The 20,006-nt window shown below is 39.5% G+C and overlaps 1 protein-coding gene across 3 annotated transcripts in view; it reads right to left on the reverse strand.

Moving 5' to 3' along the window:
• Positions 1-1,682: 1,682 nt before the first annotated feature.
• Positions 1,683-20,006, reverse strand: part of CRACDL (CRACD like) — a 78,059-nt gene continuing 59,735 nt past the window's right edge. For all 3 annotated transcript variants that reach the window (XM_042456033.1, XM_042456034.1, XM_042456035.1), the window contains 3 exons: positions 8,506-8,702; positions 4,257-4,404; positions 1,683-3,787 (listed from right to left, as the gene is read on the reverse strand). In XM_042456033.1, the coding sequence (XP_042311967.1) occupies positions 3,654-3,787; positions 4,257-4,404; positions 8,506-8,702 (479 nt within the window). In that variant the 3' untranslated portion in view covers positions 1,683-3,653. The remainder of the gene's footprint in view (positions 3,788-4,256; positions 4,405-8,505; positions 8,703-20,006) is intronic.

A 20,006-nucleotide genomic window follows, 5' to 3' on the forward strand; every position in this document is an offset into this window, starting at 1 on the left:
AGATAAACAGGCACTGTTGATTTAAAATATTAACAGAATGTTTAGTAAGCAGAAAGCAGACAGCAGAACATTCATAGCGTGTTTGATTTTGCCATTGATTAGCAGAAGCAAGTGTCTCTGAGTGTAAGTATGCAGGTAGAAGGTTTTATACACAAGCAGTCCTGTGAACATTGACAAGGCACCTGTCTTATTTTGACCATAATTACAGTTGGCTCTCCTTATCCACAGATCCTGCTTCCACGGATTCAACCATTCATGGCCATTTTATATAAGAGACACCATTTTATTATGCCATTACATTAAATGTGACTTGAGCATCCATAGATTTTGGTATCCACAGGGCATCTTGGAACCAAACCCCGGTAGATACCAAGGGCCCACTGTACTTGCACATGGCATGCAATGTCTAATGGATACTTTCACTTGAGAGTTCTTTGAACTTGCAGAATGCCACATGCAAAGTTTCTTCCAGTTATCAGTATTTACACAGACAAATGTGTTAACAGGCTCAGTGAACTTACTGTAGATATGTGTGCAGAGGTTGCATCCCATGTTGCCCTTTGTTCTGCTGGTATGAGGCCATTTTAAAATCATTGTGCTAGGCATATTGCTCTGAGGTCCGTACATGAGAGAAAAACATGCTATGATCCAAAGTGACAATCCAATTCAGAATCTTGCTGCACAACATTTTGTGCAAAGAATTCCCAAATCTAGTTATCCTTCATCACATTTGCAAACTACGTGAATTTGTTTATGATGGAAGATGTCTGCTCCTGCCTCTACTTGCTTATTTTTTGGAGGGTTCCACCTTCCCCCTACCACAGATCACTTCATTCACCTATCTAATCTCCTGATCTCTCTGTGTTGCACTTGCAAAGGGGATGAAGAATTTGTTGTGCGGAAAGTACAGTACTTGCAATCTGTGGTGGGTCTGAGGACTGACAACTTCCCCTGGATTCTTTTTAAGTTTCCCAGTGCTGATCTAAATTACTATAGGGGAAGGAAGTCTTCAAGATATCCTGGCTATATAGGGATTTAAAAGGTCAAAATCTGCTTTGTAAACAAAACAACAGCCAATGTGTACAGGAGCTTCTTTATGCTTCATGTTCTCTAGATCCACTATCCAGAGATGAGCAGCCACATTTTATACCAGCAGCCACTTACACTGCTGTCTTCAACAATTCAGATGTTCATTGAGTAAAAAACATGTATGCCCTGCCTTTCCACAGAACCACTCTCAAGACAGCATAGGATATGTGGCTGTAGCTACCCTGAACTATTAACAGAGCACGGGTGACAGTGATCAGATCTCTTTTCTCCAAGAAGGTAGGGAGTCAGCAAACCAGATGTTAATTGGTGGGAGGAATGTGTTTCTTGCCACAGGAGTCATCTAGGCATCTAGGAGCCAAGCTGAGTCACAAAATATTTCCTGACTGTAAACTTGCTGTGTCAGAATAATGTTATTCCACCAAGACAGACAAACCCAACTAGAGAAGCAACCACCCAGCCATTACTACCTTAGCCTTCAGTCTGAAGTTAAATGCCCATGTAAATATATGCTGGATAGAAGTCCAGATTTAATTAAGTATATATACCAGCCAATGTAGATTTTGCATCTATATTATCTACCCAATATTAACATATTACACAGTCAGCCATGTCCCAGCAAGAAATTCTAGACTTAGATGGTTTATTACAATTCCTTATACATTACATACTATACAACACTGAAAATAATTTAGTTGAGACAGTTAAAAACCTAAGCTTTAGATCTAAACACAACTATGATTAGAGAATATGGCCTACTGAATTTCGTAGGATTTGTTACCAAGTAAACACGACTTTCCTTTGCAGCATTACAGAAATGAAAGCTAGGATAGCATTATAACATTATGTGAGGAGAAATGGAAATGGTACAAGTATACAATCTAGAAAGCATTAATAATATTAAAAAAAACCATAAAGCACAATTAAATGTACATAGCATATATAGATCTATTTAGAATTAGTAGTGCTCTCAGTCCAAAATTTGTCTTGTGCTTTACTCCATATAAGAGTTAATACATGCTACATTTGTCACCTACAGAAATGATTTCTGAATATCTGCTACTATCTCCTCCCATATTCCATCCTAAAACTGAAACCAAAAGGAGATTCCAATGTTTTCAACATCAGCTGATCCACTTCCCCACCTGCTTCTTTTACCATCCTGCTTGATGTACAGTTCTGGAGATCTTAAAGGCCTGGACACTATTCTGCAATATTTTTAGTCAACTTAATACACTTATTGTTCCCATATGGATGGTTCTGGATCTCCTCCTCGCTCCTCATTATGGCCAACATGACTTACCTTTGCTTGGTCCTTTAATGTATACTAAAGATGAACAGTGTAGTTTTTTTTTCCTCTGTAAGATAAAAACTGCAAGTGTCTTTAAACATGGATATAGAAAGCTAATAAATGCCCAGAGCTTTCCTTTTGCCTTTACAGGGATGTTAGTTTTATCTCTTCCCTGTTTGATCCTGAACGCAGTCAAAATGTATTTATTTATGGACTCATGCCAGACCCCAGCTGTGCATCTAGGGAAGCAAGTAGCACCAAGCAATTTTATCTCTAATCTTCTGCTGTGATATTATAAGCATGAAATTGAAGGATGACAATCATTATAATTGGGCATAACTGCTTGCAGGCTATTAAAACTGTCCTTCTGTATTATGGGTGTTGACAAGTTTCCCAGTGTAAAAGGAGACCAGTATGAACCCAGGTTTGTAAACTTTAGAAGGACATGGGTTTTTTTAAAGGCTAATTTGTATACTAATTCTAGATATAGATAAAATTATCAGTTCCTCAGATTATAGATCATGAGGGTGCTGCTATATCAAGAGAGTGCTCCCACTTCCAACCCTTACTAGGTCATTTAGAAGGCAACTAGTTACAACAGACTATCTCAGTGATACAGAACCTACTTGGAGTCCACATAAATTGAGGGCTTTCCAGTGCAGTCACAACTTTTCTTTTTTAACATGGTGAAGGGGCAGTGGAAGAATGGCATGACAGTTTCTTGTCTACATCTGGGCCTGTTGTGTGTCAAAGTCTAGGTGGGGAGAGGGGGAATAGGAGTGCTGACTGAACAGGCCACAAGAAGAAATGACTGTCCCATTTTATTTCCACCCTACTTTGAGTGGCAAATAGTACTACCTGCTTTTCACTTTCTACAAGCTCACACCATAAGGTCACTTTGTTTTGCATATGCATTTGTGGAGGAATTCTTGCTACATTCTGGTACATATATATAGTTCAAAAATGTGATTAGAAGATATTTGACAAGGTAACAAAATGCTGGTCAACTAAAATTTAGAAAAAAATATATTGTAAGGGAAAGAAAACAGAGAAAATACAAGATAAGCAATACATTGAATATTTTTCTGCAAGAGAGGAGTAGATCTTTACAGCAGCTTTCAAGCACTGTCCTCATTGTGATACACCAGGATAAACACACAAATGTGTAATCAACATTTCTTATACTCTTCTTGAATGGATGCCCTCTTTAACGTGTCATAGATTTCATCACAATTAACTGATCTTTCTCCATTCCGTTAATACAGCCTGATAAATTTTCTTAAATAGCTTCAACAACTGGTAGAAAGTGCTTGATCTATTTTATCCTCTGGGGCATATCACTCCAAGCTTGAGATTTCTTTTTAGCAAGTTCCATCCACGAGGGTTGATGACTGATCTTCTTAAGTGGCTTTATGTCTTCTTTTTCAGTTGGCACTACTGAAGACTGAACTGTACAGAAAACAAAACAAAATCCCATTTACTTACTTACCAGCAGCTTGGTGCTTAGCTGTAATGGTCAGGAATTATTTCCAATTAATTAAATAATTAACTTAATTAGGATTAATTTAACATCTTAATGATATCTTGTTAACACAGCTAAGTACTATTAGACTATGCTGTAAAATCTTTAAGAATTCTCTCCAGGTTAAAAAAACAACACCTATCAATAAAACCTGTATTTTTTCCTATAATTTTTTTTCTGTAATATATGTGCAGCGCTATACTGAAAGTGACCAGTTCTCCATATGCAATGTTTGTGGATAAGTCGACTCAGGTTTTTTGGGTCAATTTTTTAACCTAAATTTCTAGACTTACACATGAGTATATACAGTAATAAAAACTGGAAATATTGTCTCTGTGATGAGCAAACTATATGTCCTGGATATCTGTGCAGCATTCTGAGTGCTTGTTTTCATACCAGGGCTCTGATGTGACAGCATGCTGGCTCTGGGCAAAGACTCCTGTATATCCAACTTTGTCTCTTTCTTCTGTTTTTCAGAAGAAACAGTGGGTGGAAAAGGCAACAATGGGCTCTGAGTGAAATCTGCTTGTTGTCTCACTGCTTCCTAAATTTAAAAAATGGAGAGAAAGAAAAAGCGCAATTCACTAGGAAAGCAAGTAACAATGGGGTTTTAACAGTATACTGTACCAGGAACTCTGCAACAGACATGGCTGCTCCACTCAACTGTGGGGAAAGTCTTGTTACCTGTCACCCACGTTTGGCCTATTTACGCTATCCCAACTGTGGACACTCTATAATTATTTAACATTTTGTGGACTCTCAGATATGGTAAAACCATTTGGGGGATTCTGAATGATACTCAGGCAGCAAAATGTCCTGGGCCAGCTCTGTTGGAATTAGAACAACTGGAAACGGATTAGGACAGCAAAATTAAAGCCTTCTGTTCCCCTTTTGCTAATGAGGACAAGTACAAACCAAACTTGTCAACACCATCTGATAGAAAACCAGCCAATGTAGCTCTGAAGCAACTGGTCCTTTTTCCCCCCAGACATGGATGGCAAGTAGCCAAATTTATCTTGCTTGTTTTTAGCAGTTTTCAAGCAAACATCCTCAGGGATCTGTAGGTTTGTTCAGAGGAACAGTGAAGGGAAGAGAAGGGCTGCTTAACCCCTTGCCCTCCAGAATTTTTTTCAATTTGAAGGCCTGCTTTATTTTAAACCTTTACTCCCAGAATAAGGCTGTATGTAAGTCTGCAGATGGGATTATTTCCCTTGTGTGAGAAAAGCTAGAGAGTTCAGTAGAAAGAGAAGTGCCCTTCTGAAATCAGCAAGACTTTCCCATTGTCTGTGGCTTGTCTACAAGAGCTCAGTGAAATGACTTCCTGTATGAGCAAATGTTGTCTATACAATCAAAAGGAAATTCTGGAAACTAAACATGGCTTATTATTCTTTGGAAATGTTACAAAACTAGTTTTCTTTCTTCTATGCATTACTCATCTGTGCTATCATGATCCAGGATCTTATGGAAAAATAACATTTGGCACAATGACACATACAAAAAAAAAAAAGGCTATAAAAGTTAGGACACGTGTGCATGTTTTCACAATTTAAAAGCATACATCATTTTGTACTGCAATACAATGTAGAAACATTTTTTTATCAGTATATAGAGAGAATATGATGGAGTGATTTTTCCCTGAAAGAAAACTCTACATTGTATATATGAAGTTCTAATACTGCATCCCAGAGCTTGCAAGAACAGCAAACAGAGATGCTGTTTGTCTTAGCCTATTTCTCTATATGCCAAACATGATTGAATAAGGGGCTGAGGAAGCCAAATTTATGATTATATGGCATATATAACATTGTTTCACATAAAGATGTTTTCCCAGGAATTCTCATTATCTTTATATGAGTCTCTGTGCCATCAAATACTTATTTATATTTTCAGTGCCTGTCACACAACATGTATGTTACTTATCACTTTTAATCTGCCGACTGGGTGATTAAAACAAGATACAGTACTTTAAAAAGAAAAGCACTGGCTCCTCTAACAAAGTGTGAAGAGTCTCTCCATCAGATGGACTTTATGGCACTTTCAGAACTGGCTGAGAACAGTGTTTTCACATCCCACATTCATAAATTGAACAAAAAGGAACCACATTGATCAGAATGAACATTTGTGTTTTGTTTTTTGAATGACTGCCTTCCGGTTTCTGTTTTACAATAGCAGCACTTAGAAGGGATGCTCTAGGGATTAAAAGGCATTCACAGGCTACATAAATAAACATTTGTTAACAGAGCCAGCCCTCCCATTAGGCAGAATGAAGAGGCCTCCTCAGGCAGCAGATTTTGGGTATCATAAGAGGCCAGCAAATTGCTAGTTGTTTAATTTGGTATTACTGCTTTGTTTTTACTAACAGAACAATAGATGTTTGTGGGATTTTCTGTTTCAAGTAACAAAATAAGTGATACTACATAGCTTGATTTGGTAGTTTCACTACTGTTCCTTCTCAGGCAGCAAAATGTCCTGGGCCAACTCTGTTGGAATGGGAAAATGAGAGGATGTTCCTTCCTCCTTAAAGTTTTCATTATACAAGTGGAATAGAGGTGCAGGCACTGCAACATAGGAAATCTACTTTCCTCTATTGATTTACAGTCAGCCCTCTATATCCATGGATTCAAGCATCCATGTCTTGAAAATATTTTAAAAGTATAATGCGCCCATGCCATACGCAGGCGGTGTGCCATACATGGCTTCCAGCCTATGCAGAAGCTGCGTGCGGAGAGAACAATGGTGTGCATGCTCATGGTGCATATACCACACCATGCTGCAGGCTCGCATCCCATTATTTTCAATGGGATGTGAGCATACATACTTTCCCCCTTACACAGGGTGAGGGGGGGGGTGGGGGTGGTCTGGAACGGATCCCCGCATAAGGGAAGGGGCCACTGTATATAAATTCCAAAAAGCAAATCTCAATTTTGACATTTTAGACAAGGGACATCATTTTACCATGTCACTGCATTTAATGAGACTTGAATATCCACAGATTTTTTGTATCCATGGGAGGATCCTGGAACCAAACCCCAGTGGAGACGAAGAGGGGACTTTATTAATTTTTAAAGAAAAGAAACTCTCCAATGCTCTAGAGAAAACGTAACAGCACGTCTTCTGAAAGCCTCTCACACTACTTAATTACAGTTGGCCCTCCAGATTTGCGGCTTTGACTTTTGTGGATTTGATTAATATTTCTCTCTAGGACTCTCTAGGTCCTCCAGCACAACACGGCCAGAAGGTGACCATAGAGTTGTGCTGGAGAACCTAGAAAACATTTCTCTAGGCATCTGTAGGTCCTCTAGCATGATTCTATGGGACCAAAACACATTGCAGAAATAATCCAGTTTCATGCTTTAACTGCCCTGGCTCAATGCTAGGTTATCTTGGGAATTTAAGTTTATTGGAGCACCAGAGCTCTCTGACAGAGAAGGCTAAATGCCTCACAAAACTACAATTTCCAGAATTCCCTAGCACTGAGCCAGTTTAGTTATAGCAGCCTCAAACTGGATTAATTCTGCAGTGTATTTTGGACCATGATCAACTTCTGGTAGGTGTTCATCACAGAACTGCTCTGGACTATGTCTAGTGCTGTGTAAATTTACAGTGCTTTATAAATAAACGTTAACAACAACAACAGCAACAACAATGGAGGACCTAGAGATTCCTAGAGAGGTGTTCTCTTAGCTAAAAAGAGTAGTGGTTTTTTATTTGCGGTTTCCCCACATTCACAGGGGTCCTTCACACCTAATGCCAGAGAATGTGGAGGGACCACTGTATAGCACTTTGATACCACTGTAATTGTCATGGTTACATCCTATACAGACCTGGGATATGAAGTTTAGGGAGGGGATTTTACAATTCTCAGCCAGATAGCTCCTGCAGTGCCTCATCAAACCACAAGCCCCAGGATTCCATAGAATGTTGCCATGGCAGTTAAAATGGAATCATAGTGTGACAACTGCACAGTGTGAAAGGACCATTTGAAAATACTAGTAAGATAATTTGCCATAAAAGGGGAGAAAGGCTCCAGACTTGGTTTCTCTTTAAAAAGGATGCTTGAATGCACCTGCTGCAATAAGTATGTGTTCCAGCTTTGCAAAATAAAAAGATGCCAAAACACCATCCCTCACATACTGATACAAAAAAACCAACAACACCCTGCATGGCTATTAAACAAAGGGGGAAATTTCTACAAGCAGATATGGGAAACGTTACTACAACTCCCTAAATATTCCAGCTGTGGCTTCTGCTGCTATTTAAGTTACCACAAGAATGTGCTGTTTTGACTGCAAGAGAGTACCACTATGGCAAATGGCTTAGAAGAGAGAGATCCAGATTCAAACTGCAGCCAGACATAAAACTCAATGGAATCTCTAAGATTAACCTGGCCCTGTCGTGTGCATACAATGAGAACTGCAACATATTTGCTGATCCAAGCTCTTAGAAGTAAAGACAATATGGAAATAAATCAATACTGTATACAAAAGCTTCTCAATGCAGAGGTAACAGACATCTGGCTGAGTTCACAGAAGTAGGACAATATGATTAATTAGAGATAACCTAGAAGACCAGTCACAAGTAGGCTGAAACAAAAAAGTGCCAAGGCAGTGCCATAAACAAACCAGTCATGAATGGATTTGGTTACCTCCACTCTCTCATTTTCTTGCATTTGTTTTTCTGCATCTGTTTTCTCTTCCTGAACCACTGGTTTCTCTTCTTTGTTAAGTTCCTGTTCTATGGCCCTCTGCTTCTGTTTCGCTATGGTAATCCAGGCTGGCACAGTCTGGCTTTCAGTTATTCTTGGGACATCAACAAAAGTCCCATTAGAAGGCACACTTTTTTCTGTTGAAAGAATTTGGGAAGAAAGTTATGGGAGAAAGGCAGGAACACATATCATTATTTTCTTTCACTCATTCTCTATGGATATACAGCTATAAAGACAGCAAACTTTGTCTTGTGAATCTCTCTACACACATCAGGAAAGCTTTAAGGGGGGTATCTGTACTACTTAATTATAGCTGTATGGTACCACTTTAACTGCTGTGGCTCCAGTCTATGGAATCCTGGAGTTTATAGCTTGGTAAGGGGCTTAGAATTCTTTGTGGACAGACACTAGAATTTATCAATGGACAAGTCTAAGTACTACAACAAAATGACAAATCCCAGGATTCCACAAAAGAGCATAATGGCATTGAAAGTGCCATCTAACAGTTATAATTGAGCAGCATGGATACCCGCTAAGACTGAAAGTTTTTGCAGGACTCTAGAAGACAGATACAGATGGAATATGTTCAGAAACACAGATATGGCAAAGGAAAACTTAAAGAGATAGATCTAAAAGCTAAAATAAAAAAACTTGTTAGATTACAGTTCCCCTAAACAGAATCATCACTGTGATTCAAGAATTGCACTCATAAAAACAGCTGTTTGACTATTGTGAGACTGCAGTTACAAAAACCTGATGAGATACCAGATATTTTGCTACTATCTAACCCAGCACTTACTAAAACGATGCCACCTATTAGCATCATTTTAGCATCATTAAATGCCACATATTTGCATCATTAACATATGATGTAGACTTTCCTCCAAGTCTGTTATAAAAAATAGCTAGTGAAATTTTCTGGAGTGTTAGCTGATATGTTTTGGAGTAAGGAATTGATTGCCACTTTGTAAACTAGTTGTTAAAGTAGGGATGAGGAGACTTTAGTCCCTTCCAATGTTTTGGACTTTTAATTCCCAGAAGCCCCAGTAAGCGTCAACACTAAGGGATTTCATACAGGACCCCACTGATCGCAATAGCTGTCACCTGTAATTTGCTTTGTTAATTTTATTGCTGCTGTGGATGGCTATGTATTTTTTGCTATTTATTGCTATTGTGAATTGCTTTGTTATTTTATTGTTACTGTTTATTTGATTTGTACTTTCTTTATTGATGTAACCTGCCCTGATTCCTTGTGATTGGGTGGGCTTCTGGATGCAACTTATGACAATGTTCCATAAAAGAGACTGATTATTGTGTGCAATCGTGGCAATGCCCATATAAACTTTACTTATGATAGAAGGAACAGGGCTGCTCTCTAACCCCTCCACCCAATGCCTGAAACACACTGCTTCTTATGCTCTGGTTTACATGACCCATGTCCAACTGGAGACGGTATGTTTCCAAGCCAAGCACAGAGTAAATCATTTGAGGCAGAAGATATGGCTGAGATAAAACTGCTATTTTCTAGATTACAGTACTGCATTAACCACATTAGGCAGGTTCAGTTGGCTTGCCTGTGGTAAACTGCTGATACAACCTGTTCCATTATAAGCACATGTTGAGCCGAGAATGAAACCTAGCACATTGCCACAAACAAAAAGGCTGAATGGATTTAGTTCGTCCCTGTGCCTCTTTTATTAGAGCTGCCACGCTGGATTTTTTGTACTTCAGGCATTTTACCTCATTGCATCAACAGTAGCTTTTTAATTTGTAGAAGTATTTTAGTTTCTTTATGAATTAATTGGCTTCACAGTATTGAACTTATACCTGTCTTTAGTAAAAGTTAACAAAAATCAATCAAACAAACAAAAACCCAAACCCAAATCCTGAAAACATATTAATATTTTCTTCTTCCTCATGAAGAGAAAACTTTCACTGTTGTCTGAAAGAGAATCAAAATATGATCAAGACAAAGAATGGCATATGCAGGGGGGAAAATGTTTGCACCTTGGGGCCATAATCAATACAAGCCAAGAAGTACTTCTGCAATTGCAACTTGTAAACTGACATGTTTATGCTGGACTAGACTGACAAGTCTTCATTTTATGGCTGAGATGGTTGGTAAAATTGGCAGGAATCTCTACACAAGCTTTGTTGTCCCCGATGTTATTTAACATCTATATGAAGCCGCTGGGTGAGATAATACGGAGTTATGGTGCTGGGTGTTATCAGTACGCTGATGACACCCAAATCTATTTCTCTGTATCTCGTTCGTCGGCCTCGAATTCCGATGGCATCTCTTCTCTCAATGAATGTCTTCAGGCGGTAATGGGCTGGATGAGGAAAAACAGATTGAAACTGAATCCAGACAAGACGGAGGTGCTCATGGTAGCGGCCCTGAAACCAAGAATTGGGTTGCAACCTCCAGTCCTGGATGGGGTCACACTCTCCTCCAGTGACTGTGTTCGCAGTCTGGGGGTGCTCCTTGACTTGTCGCTCCTGATGACAAATCAGGTAAATGCGACGGTCAGGAGTGCCTGTTATCAGCTTCGGCTGATACGCCAGCTGCGCCCTTTTCTGGAAGGGATCTCGAGACGGTTGTGCACGCGCTGGTAACCTCACGCCTTGACTTCTGTAATGCACTCTACATGGGACTACCCCTGTGCTTGACTCGGAAATTACAGCTGGTTCAAAACATGGCAGCCAGGCTTGTCTCAGGAACATCTAGGAGGGACCACATTACTCCGGTTTTGAGGTCCCTCCACTGGCTGCCTATCAGCTTCCGGGCCCAGTACAAGGTGTTGGTTATCACCTTTAAAGCCCTAAATGGCTTGGGTCCAAGCTATCTCAGGGACCGCCTCCTCCCATACAATCCTCCCCGCGCTCTCCGGTCCTCTGGGAGGAACTTACTACAGCCTCTAAAATCTAGGCTTGCAGCGACTTCCCAGAGGGCGTTTTCTGCTGTCGCCCCCAAACTCTGGAACGACCGTCAGATAATATCATTAGACAGCTTTAAAAAAGCAGTCAAGACGGATCTCTTCCGGCAGGCCTTTCCAGATTAACCATCCCGGCCCAGGTTCCTGATTCCCTCATTCCTCCTGTGGCCCCATCTTAGTGATGGTAAGGATCAACAGAGGGATATCAGGGTTTTTAGTTTTAGTTTTTAACTGTTGTTTTTATGAATTGATATTGTGTTTTAATATGTTAGACTGTTTAATACTGTCTTAAGGGGGGGGAGGGATAAAGTGTTTTTAATTGTCATATTTTATATTTTCCTGTTGTTAACCGCCCAGATTGGTTTGCCAGAGGGTGGTACACAAATAAATATTATTATTATTATTATGTTGTGGAAGGGCATAATGGCAGCAAACATATGAGGCTATTGTGTTATAAACACAAACGGACCTGACACATGTAAATTCTAGTAGATGATAACAGCATTTTTAAAATCATCATCATCTTAGTTTCACAGTTTACCAAGTGTAATTGACTGGAGGTCTGGACCATCAGTAATTGGGATTCTGTCCAAAAAAACCTAGGAATCAGTGAGATGTTGTCAGATCCAAGAAGCTTCACTTCTTGTAATTTTGCTATTGTGATCCTATCTATGCCAATTTCATTCAAATGTTTGGTCATTCCATTTGAAATTGCTCCCAGAGCATCTATCACTACAGGAGATGTTTTTCTTCTCCCAGAATCTTGTGCTGCTTCTACACTGTGGAAATAATGCAATTTGACACCACTTTAACTGGCATGGATATGGATCTGGCATTTGTAGTTTTGTAAGACATTCAGCCTTCTCTGTCAAAGGGCTCTGGTGCCACAACAAACTACAAATCCCAAGATTCCACAGCATTGAAAAAGTGGTGTCAAACAGCATTAATTCTGCACTGCCGATGCTGCCTTGGTTTGCAGGTTTTGATATTTCATAATACGTATTTTCCTTCACATTGTCTTCAGTTCTCCTGCCCACTGGAAACTGTCTGGCATATAAATTCTAATTGTTTAATACTTTCAATCTATATCTGCATCAGCATCAGCACCACCACCATTGAATTACATTTCAATCCCTACTTTCCTCCAACAAGCTCAAAGTGACATACCTGGTGAATGCAAGAAATCTGCATCTAAACTTTCCATCTCAAACTAGCAAGAGGATAATAACAGTGCCAGTTCAGCAATTCTCCAACCCTCATAAACTTTTCCGCACACCTATCCTGTAAGAATCTATTGCAATATATTCACAATCATTCATTTGTTTCCTTGTGTTTCAATTTCCTATGATTCCTTCAAGCCAACTTACAGAGAGGAAGCAGCTGCTGCCCCTTCAATATTGTTTACAAGAACATCTCACTTCCTTCATTTGTTAATGTCCCCCATTGTCTAGGTCAGTTCTAAAGCTAATACTGTGCAGCATCAAGTGTACATACAGCTCCTACTGTTTAACATTGCTGTCTAGATTTGCTGTACAAAGATGGCTGCTTTTTGTTTTGTTTTTCTATAAAAGCCACCAAGAAACCAATTTAAATAAAAACCCTTCTCAGCCTTTTAGACTCTAAAGAAACAAGCTCCAAGGGAAAGGTCAAAAAAAGTAAAACTAGACAAAGGGTCAATAGGAGTAAACCAGGATAGGCCAGTCCCAGTTAAAGGAATAACATTTAGTCCCAGTAACTGGAGATATGTCTCTAGGCTCAGATGTCACAAGAAAGAGCACTCTAGTGAATAGAGGCTACAAGGAAAAAGGGATGGCAGATGGGGAATAAAGAGGCCAATTTTAGGCTTAGCACGAAGGGTCCAAGGAGCAGGAGGACCACAGAGACATTTTGAAAATTCAAGAACCTTAAAGTGGAGATAGAAAGTGAGAGAGGATTTAAAAGAAGTACTAAAAGAAAGCCCTTGAATTTCATTGTGTGTGTGTGTGTGTTTGTGTGCTTTCAATCACCTGTCGACTTATGGAGACTCCATGAATTTTACAGGGTTTTCTTAGGCAAAAAATACTCAAGAGGTGATTTTACCAGTTCCTTCCTCTGAAATATAGCACACAGCACTGGTATTTCTTGGTGGTCTCCCATCCAAGTACTAACCAGGGCAGACCCTACCTAGTTTCTAAGATCAGATGGAATTTGGTATCTTTAGGGTATTTAGGATTTCATCACAATATGATAATTACAGGAACAGGTTACAGTGGTCTATACATCCAGTTATGTTGAAGTCCTATGCATGGCTAAAGAAAGCCTGTCTGAAAACACCAGTGCTTACAGATAAGGCCAAGTTAATTTATACCATGGCTTCTTAACCTGGGGAGCATAGACTCTAGGGAGTCTGTGAATGGACATCGGGGGGGGGGGGGTTTGGGGGAAAAAATGACTATTTCTCCCTTCCAATTTCCTTCCTGTTACTTTGAATTTTTCTATCACCATAAATTTCGAAGTGAAGATTTAGTCTCTTCACGTACAGTATATTCACTGTAATTTTTTTTATTCCATACTAGCCTATGTGAAGCACATCAATTTCTAATGCAATAAAATTAATTGTATGCAAATTTTTGTGTCTAAATACTAAATCTGGGGAGAGATTCCATAGATTTAATCATATTTCTCAAAGGAGAGACTCTAAAACAATTAACAACAGTTTTATACATGAAATCACATTTTCATTTTCTTATGGTGCCCTTGCATTTTGTAAGGAAATACTACATGTCCTTAGTTATACACATTGTTGTAAAACAACAACGCTGGCAGAGTTTAGAAAAGTAATTTATATCTATACATCTCTTTATATATAGATATAAAGAAAATCAAAGTGCTAATGGATTTTTAATTGTTTTGCATTTTACTGAGATTTTAATTGTTTTGTCTGTGAGCTGCCTTGGGTCCCTCCAAGGACAAAGGCAGCATATAAATGAAGCAAAATAAATAAATGACGATTTATTTCCTCTGAGAAACTAGCTTTATGGGGTTTTCCCATCTGACCACATTTCACAGAATAATTGTTTATTTTATTGAGGTGAGAGGCCCTCAAAAACCGGAATGCCACAAGCTTCCATGCATTGTTGGCATTCATTCAATTGGAATATCCATGCAATCTTGGACAGATTGTGAGGGAGTTACTAGAAAAAAGGGTTCCAATCAAAAGACACTGTAGACCTATTATGTCTTTTCTGGTTCAACCAACTTTTTACCATAAGAAAAAATATGGAAGAAACTGTGGAAAAAAGGGAGGGTTTTCTCTGGCTTTTCTTCGCGAATGAGGATGACTCTACAAGCACATTGATGACTAAAAAGGCCAATCTGAGATAAACAAGCCCGATTGCAGAAAGCACAGCAGAAAGTCTCCTTGGGTAATGTTTCTGGGTTGTGGTTCTTTCTGCATTGTCGTTTCTCTTGGATAGTGCGTCTCCATGCCTCCCGATGCGAGGCAAGGGTGGACCATTGTTGGTGATCAATTTGGCCGAGCCTGAGATGTTGTTTCAGTGAGTCCTTGTATCTCTTCTTTGGAGCGCCCCTCTTACGCTGATCCGTGGCGAGTTCACCATAGAATACTATTTTTGGGAGGCGATGGTCCTTCATCCTAGAAACGTGTCCTGCCCAGCGCAGCTGCGTCCTCAATAGCATGGCCTCAATGCTAGTGATCCCTGCTTGCTCAAGGACAGCAACATTTGTCACATAGTCAGTCCAGTGTATATTTAGAATTGTGCGTAAACAGCGCTGATGAAAGCATTCGAGGAATCGTAGGTGTTGGCAATAGGTGACCTATGTTTCAGACCCATAAAGGAGAATAGACAGTACAATGGCTCTATAAACACTGATTTTTTGTGCTTCTTTTGTGAAGCCTTCTGAATGCACTATATGCCTTTGCTAGTCTGTGATCGATCTCTTTCGTAGCCCTTTGGAGCATCATGCTGAAGAAGATCGTAAATGGAGTTGGAGTGAGAACACAACCTTGTTTCACACCATTAGTTATTAGGGCTCCGAGAGAGCACTGCCATATCTGACTTGACCTTTGAATGGTACTCCCTTTACATTTCCGTAAATGAAGATAGTTGATTGTTCAGTAAAAGTCTTGCTTTTCTGGAAGTTTTTGAGAACCCTATATACACATGGAAGCCATTGCCTGCTATCTTCTATGAGGCTATTTGCATATCAGGGGATAGAGGAAGATGCTATGAGAGCCTCTATGGTTGAATGGCTTTACAAAAAGAAAACAGCCAGAAAAAGGCTTTCCTGTGTCAGAGCATGGAGGAAACAATAAAAAGGGCTACATTTGTCATGCCTGCTTCTGAAGGGTCTCTGACTGACAACCACTGCAGAGACTGCTGATCTAGATGAACCCTGGCCTAATCCAGCAATGCAGTGTGGGGTATAGGCTCTGCAGCCTGCTATGGCTATACAGCGGCTGCCATCATCTGATGGGTCTGGAAAAACAATGGTTCTCAGCCTCTGTCCCTCCAGGTGCTTCAGACTTCAACTTCCATGGTCCCTTGACAGCTGGAGCTTCTCAGGGTGGTGTGAAGCACAACAGGCCTGGATTGATAAGGACTGAGAATTGCTGGTATAAAGGGCAACCTGTGGAGTCTACTGTGCTCAGACACAACCTGAAAAAGCACACCTAGTGTGACTGATTTCTGTAAGCCTCAAGCTCACAGCAAGAGTGGCAGCAGATTAATGTATTTACACCCCAACTGAACCTCAGTCAAGGAGAGAACTGGGGTCTGTGTGTCCAGTTTTAAAAAGCAAATGAAGAACTCAGGCAAAGGATATAAGTATTTCCCCTGTACTGCCTTTTAGCTTTTTAAATTGGACCTCTACCCCACTTTCTGGGTGGTTCCAGCAGCTCCAGATCTGTGACCACCAAGGTTGGCTGGAAAGAGAGATAGCTGATATCCTTGAAAGTCTGGGAGGCAATGCGGGCCCTGATAGTGCAGGCTCCAGTGACTGCCCTCAGAGTGACTGCTTGTTATCTGTTTCTTTCTATTTGTGAGTCTCATAGGTCACCTTGAACAATTCTTATTTCTCACATGGCACTCTATTGAACATTTGTGACTCACTCTAGCTATACAAGGCACTGGAGAATTCATAAATCAGAGTGGAAGCCACAGAGTCCTTGATGCCAACTCTTCACACAGTCTGATTGTTATTTCTCTCCATCCCCAGCACAAATAGAAACACTTTGGAACAGGTCAAGCTGAGAGGAATACAAAGAACTGCTGTTGAACAATGTTTGAGGGCTACCAACCCCCCCCCCTCCACCTCTGGTGTAGATATTCTTGACCACTGCACTACACTGGCTCTCAGTGTGATGAACAAGTAAGTTTTTCTGAATTGACCATTTAAGTTACAGCACTAAACTGACAGTAATTGTTGCATTTTTTAAAAATTTAAAACGTTTTAAGAATGTTTAATAGAATATCACAAACAAGTAGTATAACTGCAGTGTGAACACATTTAACAGCTTTTGATAAGTAAGGATGAGCAACTTTCTGACCAAGCAGGGAGAGGATACTTCCTCTATTTAGGGTTGAGATGCCTTGCTCTCCCCTACCCTTGTACTCAGTCCACTGGTAGAAAGGAAGCTAGCTATATATTCTAATATGTATTCAGAATAACATTTTAACTGACCTAAAAGATGAAGTATGGGCAATGATTTTCCTAGTACTTGCAGAGGAGCAAGAAAACAATGTTGACTGCAATGGCCAAGAAGTGATAAAGCAGAAGAAGAGCTGTATTCTATCTAACCAAAGTCTTTTCTTACCCAATATTTGGTTTCCACAGTGGCACTGGCAAACCAGATGTCTATGGCAGGTTTCCCCAACTTGGCACCTTCTAGATGTGTTGGATTACAAATCCCACTAACTCCAGAAAGCATAACAATTGGCTGTGATAGCTGTGCATGATGGGGTTTATAATCCAACATGTCTAGGGGAATATAGGCTGGGGAAGGCTGACCTACAGAAAACCCCCAAAATGTTTTCATCTTGCAGTGACACCCTCCTGCTTGTTTTCCAGCAACTGACACTGAAAGCCATATCACCTGCCACTAATAATACAGTCGGCCCTCCTAATATGCAGATTTGCCATGCGCGGATTTGAGCATAATTACACAAGACAACTATTAATTAGCTTACTTGCTAATTAGCTTACTTGCTGTTCACCGCTATGATCTTTGGAATAGGGTATATAAATAAAACTTATTATTATTATTATTATTATTATTATTATTACTACTACTACTACTAACCCTGTTTACACCAAGAGAGGTTGTTATATATGGGGAAAAATAAATTCACAACCTAGACTCACTCAACTAGACATTCTACCTCTTTTGAAAAGAGCCAAATTTCAAAAGATACAGACATCTGTTCAGTTCAGATACTTCATCTTCTGCATTCATTATGAAAACATAAATATAACAAAGTGTTTGTGGCACTTGAAAAACCAACCCATTTATTATGACATAAACTTTTCCAGGCTGCAGTTCACTTTGTCAGATGAGCTGCTAAGTATTTTATTCAGTTACTAGTATTTATACAGGTACATTTAACTCAACATAATTGGGCATCTGAGGATGGTAGGGCTGCAATCCGTGAAAGCACAGGAAATAAAAATGTGTTAATCTTTAAACTGTCACAAGACTCCCTTGTTTTTGCTGACTAACACAGCAACCTTTCTAGAAAATCTTATAAATACACAATGTTGTCTGTACATAGTGTTCATAATTTTATTTACATATCCCTCAAACCGCAGAAATGCAGGTAATCCTAGGTTAAAGGACTGTTGTCAATTAGCGGTCTGTACAACTTCAAATGGAAAAACAGAGCATCACTATTAATGCCAATGTTTAAAAACCTTTCCAAAACAAGGAAGCATCATGCTTGCTGATTCTTAAAACTGACTTTCTGTCTCATTTTATGAACTGTAGTAGCACCAGTGATATCAGTGCAAAATTACTTTCTTACAAAAGGGGCCCAAGGTGATTGTAGGACCACACCATGATCTCAATGTACATCTCTGTACATGGGCTGGAATGAATCTACTTGTCACTATGCTCCAGAGCCTGACAAACTTTTACTTTTTTTAACTATAACTCTCAGAATATTTGAGCCACTGACTATGCTGGCTTAGGGATCTTAGGCATTGCAGTCCAAAAAGTAATTTTCTCAAGCTTTGAATGTGCTCCTCCTAGAACCCCACCAAATTCAGCACATTAGTACAGCCACACTGGACTACGACGGGTGACATCAATGGAAAAATACAGGTCTGGGCAAGCCACTTGGAATTTTCCTGAATTTTCAGTAATAGTGTGAGGCCTTGACATCTTAATTGATGATAAAAACCTGATGAGGAAGAGACATCATATCTAGTAAGATATTAACAGGAGCCACAACAGGCTCACACAGAATTATAACATTATGGGATTGTTGTAAGAATGTGCAGATTGCATAAAAACCTGCTAAAAACCAGGATCCTGCTTATCCTTCTCTTTAGATAGCGCATATGTAGCATAAAAGATAATGTGAAAGACAATACAGACATGCTTGTGTCCCTGATTAACATGCATGAGATTTTCTGGGCTACAAACTGTCATTACTGTTTCTGCTGGACATTGCTTTTTGGGTAGCGTGTTTGTGGATATTTTCTGTCCCGTCCCCTGGTATGATTTGGCTGAAGGCAGATGGAACCTTTGCTCAACTTCACCAGCTGGGAAAACATTTCATGCAATATTGCCAAGAAAGTTAGCTTTTTGAAAGTTAGATGGCCAGGAAGACAAATCTCCACTCAGGGCAAGAATTCAAATTATATTGACAAATTGTAATTATTATATTGATCCCATAATTATATCAATTATATTGATATTGTAATTATATTGATCTCTGTAAAAAGTGAGTGTCTTCACAAAGTCGCTTCACATTATGAGACAGAAACAGAGGAGACACAGTGACCTAAATTTGTGTTCAGGGAGCATTTTAGGATGTTGGCAGTTTCCTTAGAGATCCATTACTGGAGTAATTTCTATCTTGGCATTTTCATATCACTACCTATGCTCAACCTGCATATTTTTCAATTTATGTACATATTACAGAACCTTAATAACACCACCACCAGCCTACTTCCAAAGGGAACAAAAGTCAGAGTAAGCAATGTAGTCCTATAACAACCTGCTCTCTGAGACAACTTGACCATAAACATGCATTTCTATGGAACCAGCATTAATTTGTGGTTTCCCAATATTTATATTCAATCACTGTGTATAGTCTAATTTTGCTGTTTAGTAAAATCCTCCCATTAGTTATACAGTATGTGGATGGGGGTTATGGACTTCAATCTGTCTAAGATGCACTATAGCCAAGCTCCAAAGATTCCTCACAGATGTGTAATGTCAGAACATGTTTGAGTTCATGTTTCAGAGCATACTTGGTAACAAAGGAAAATAAACTCTGGGAT

Source organism: Sceloporus undulatus, chromosome 3 (genome assembly GCF_019175285.1).
Source record: "Sceloporus undulatus isolate JIND9_A2432 ecotype Alabama chromosome 3, SceUnd_v1.1, whole genome shotgun sequence".
NCBI classification, from domain to species: Eukaryota; Metazoa; Chordata; class Lepidosauria; order Squamata; family Phrynosomatidae; genus Sceloporus; species Sceloporus undulatus.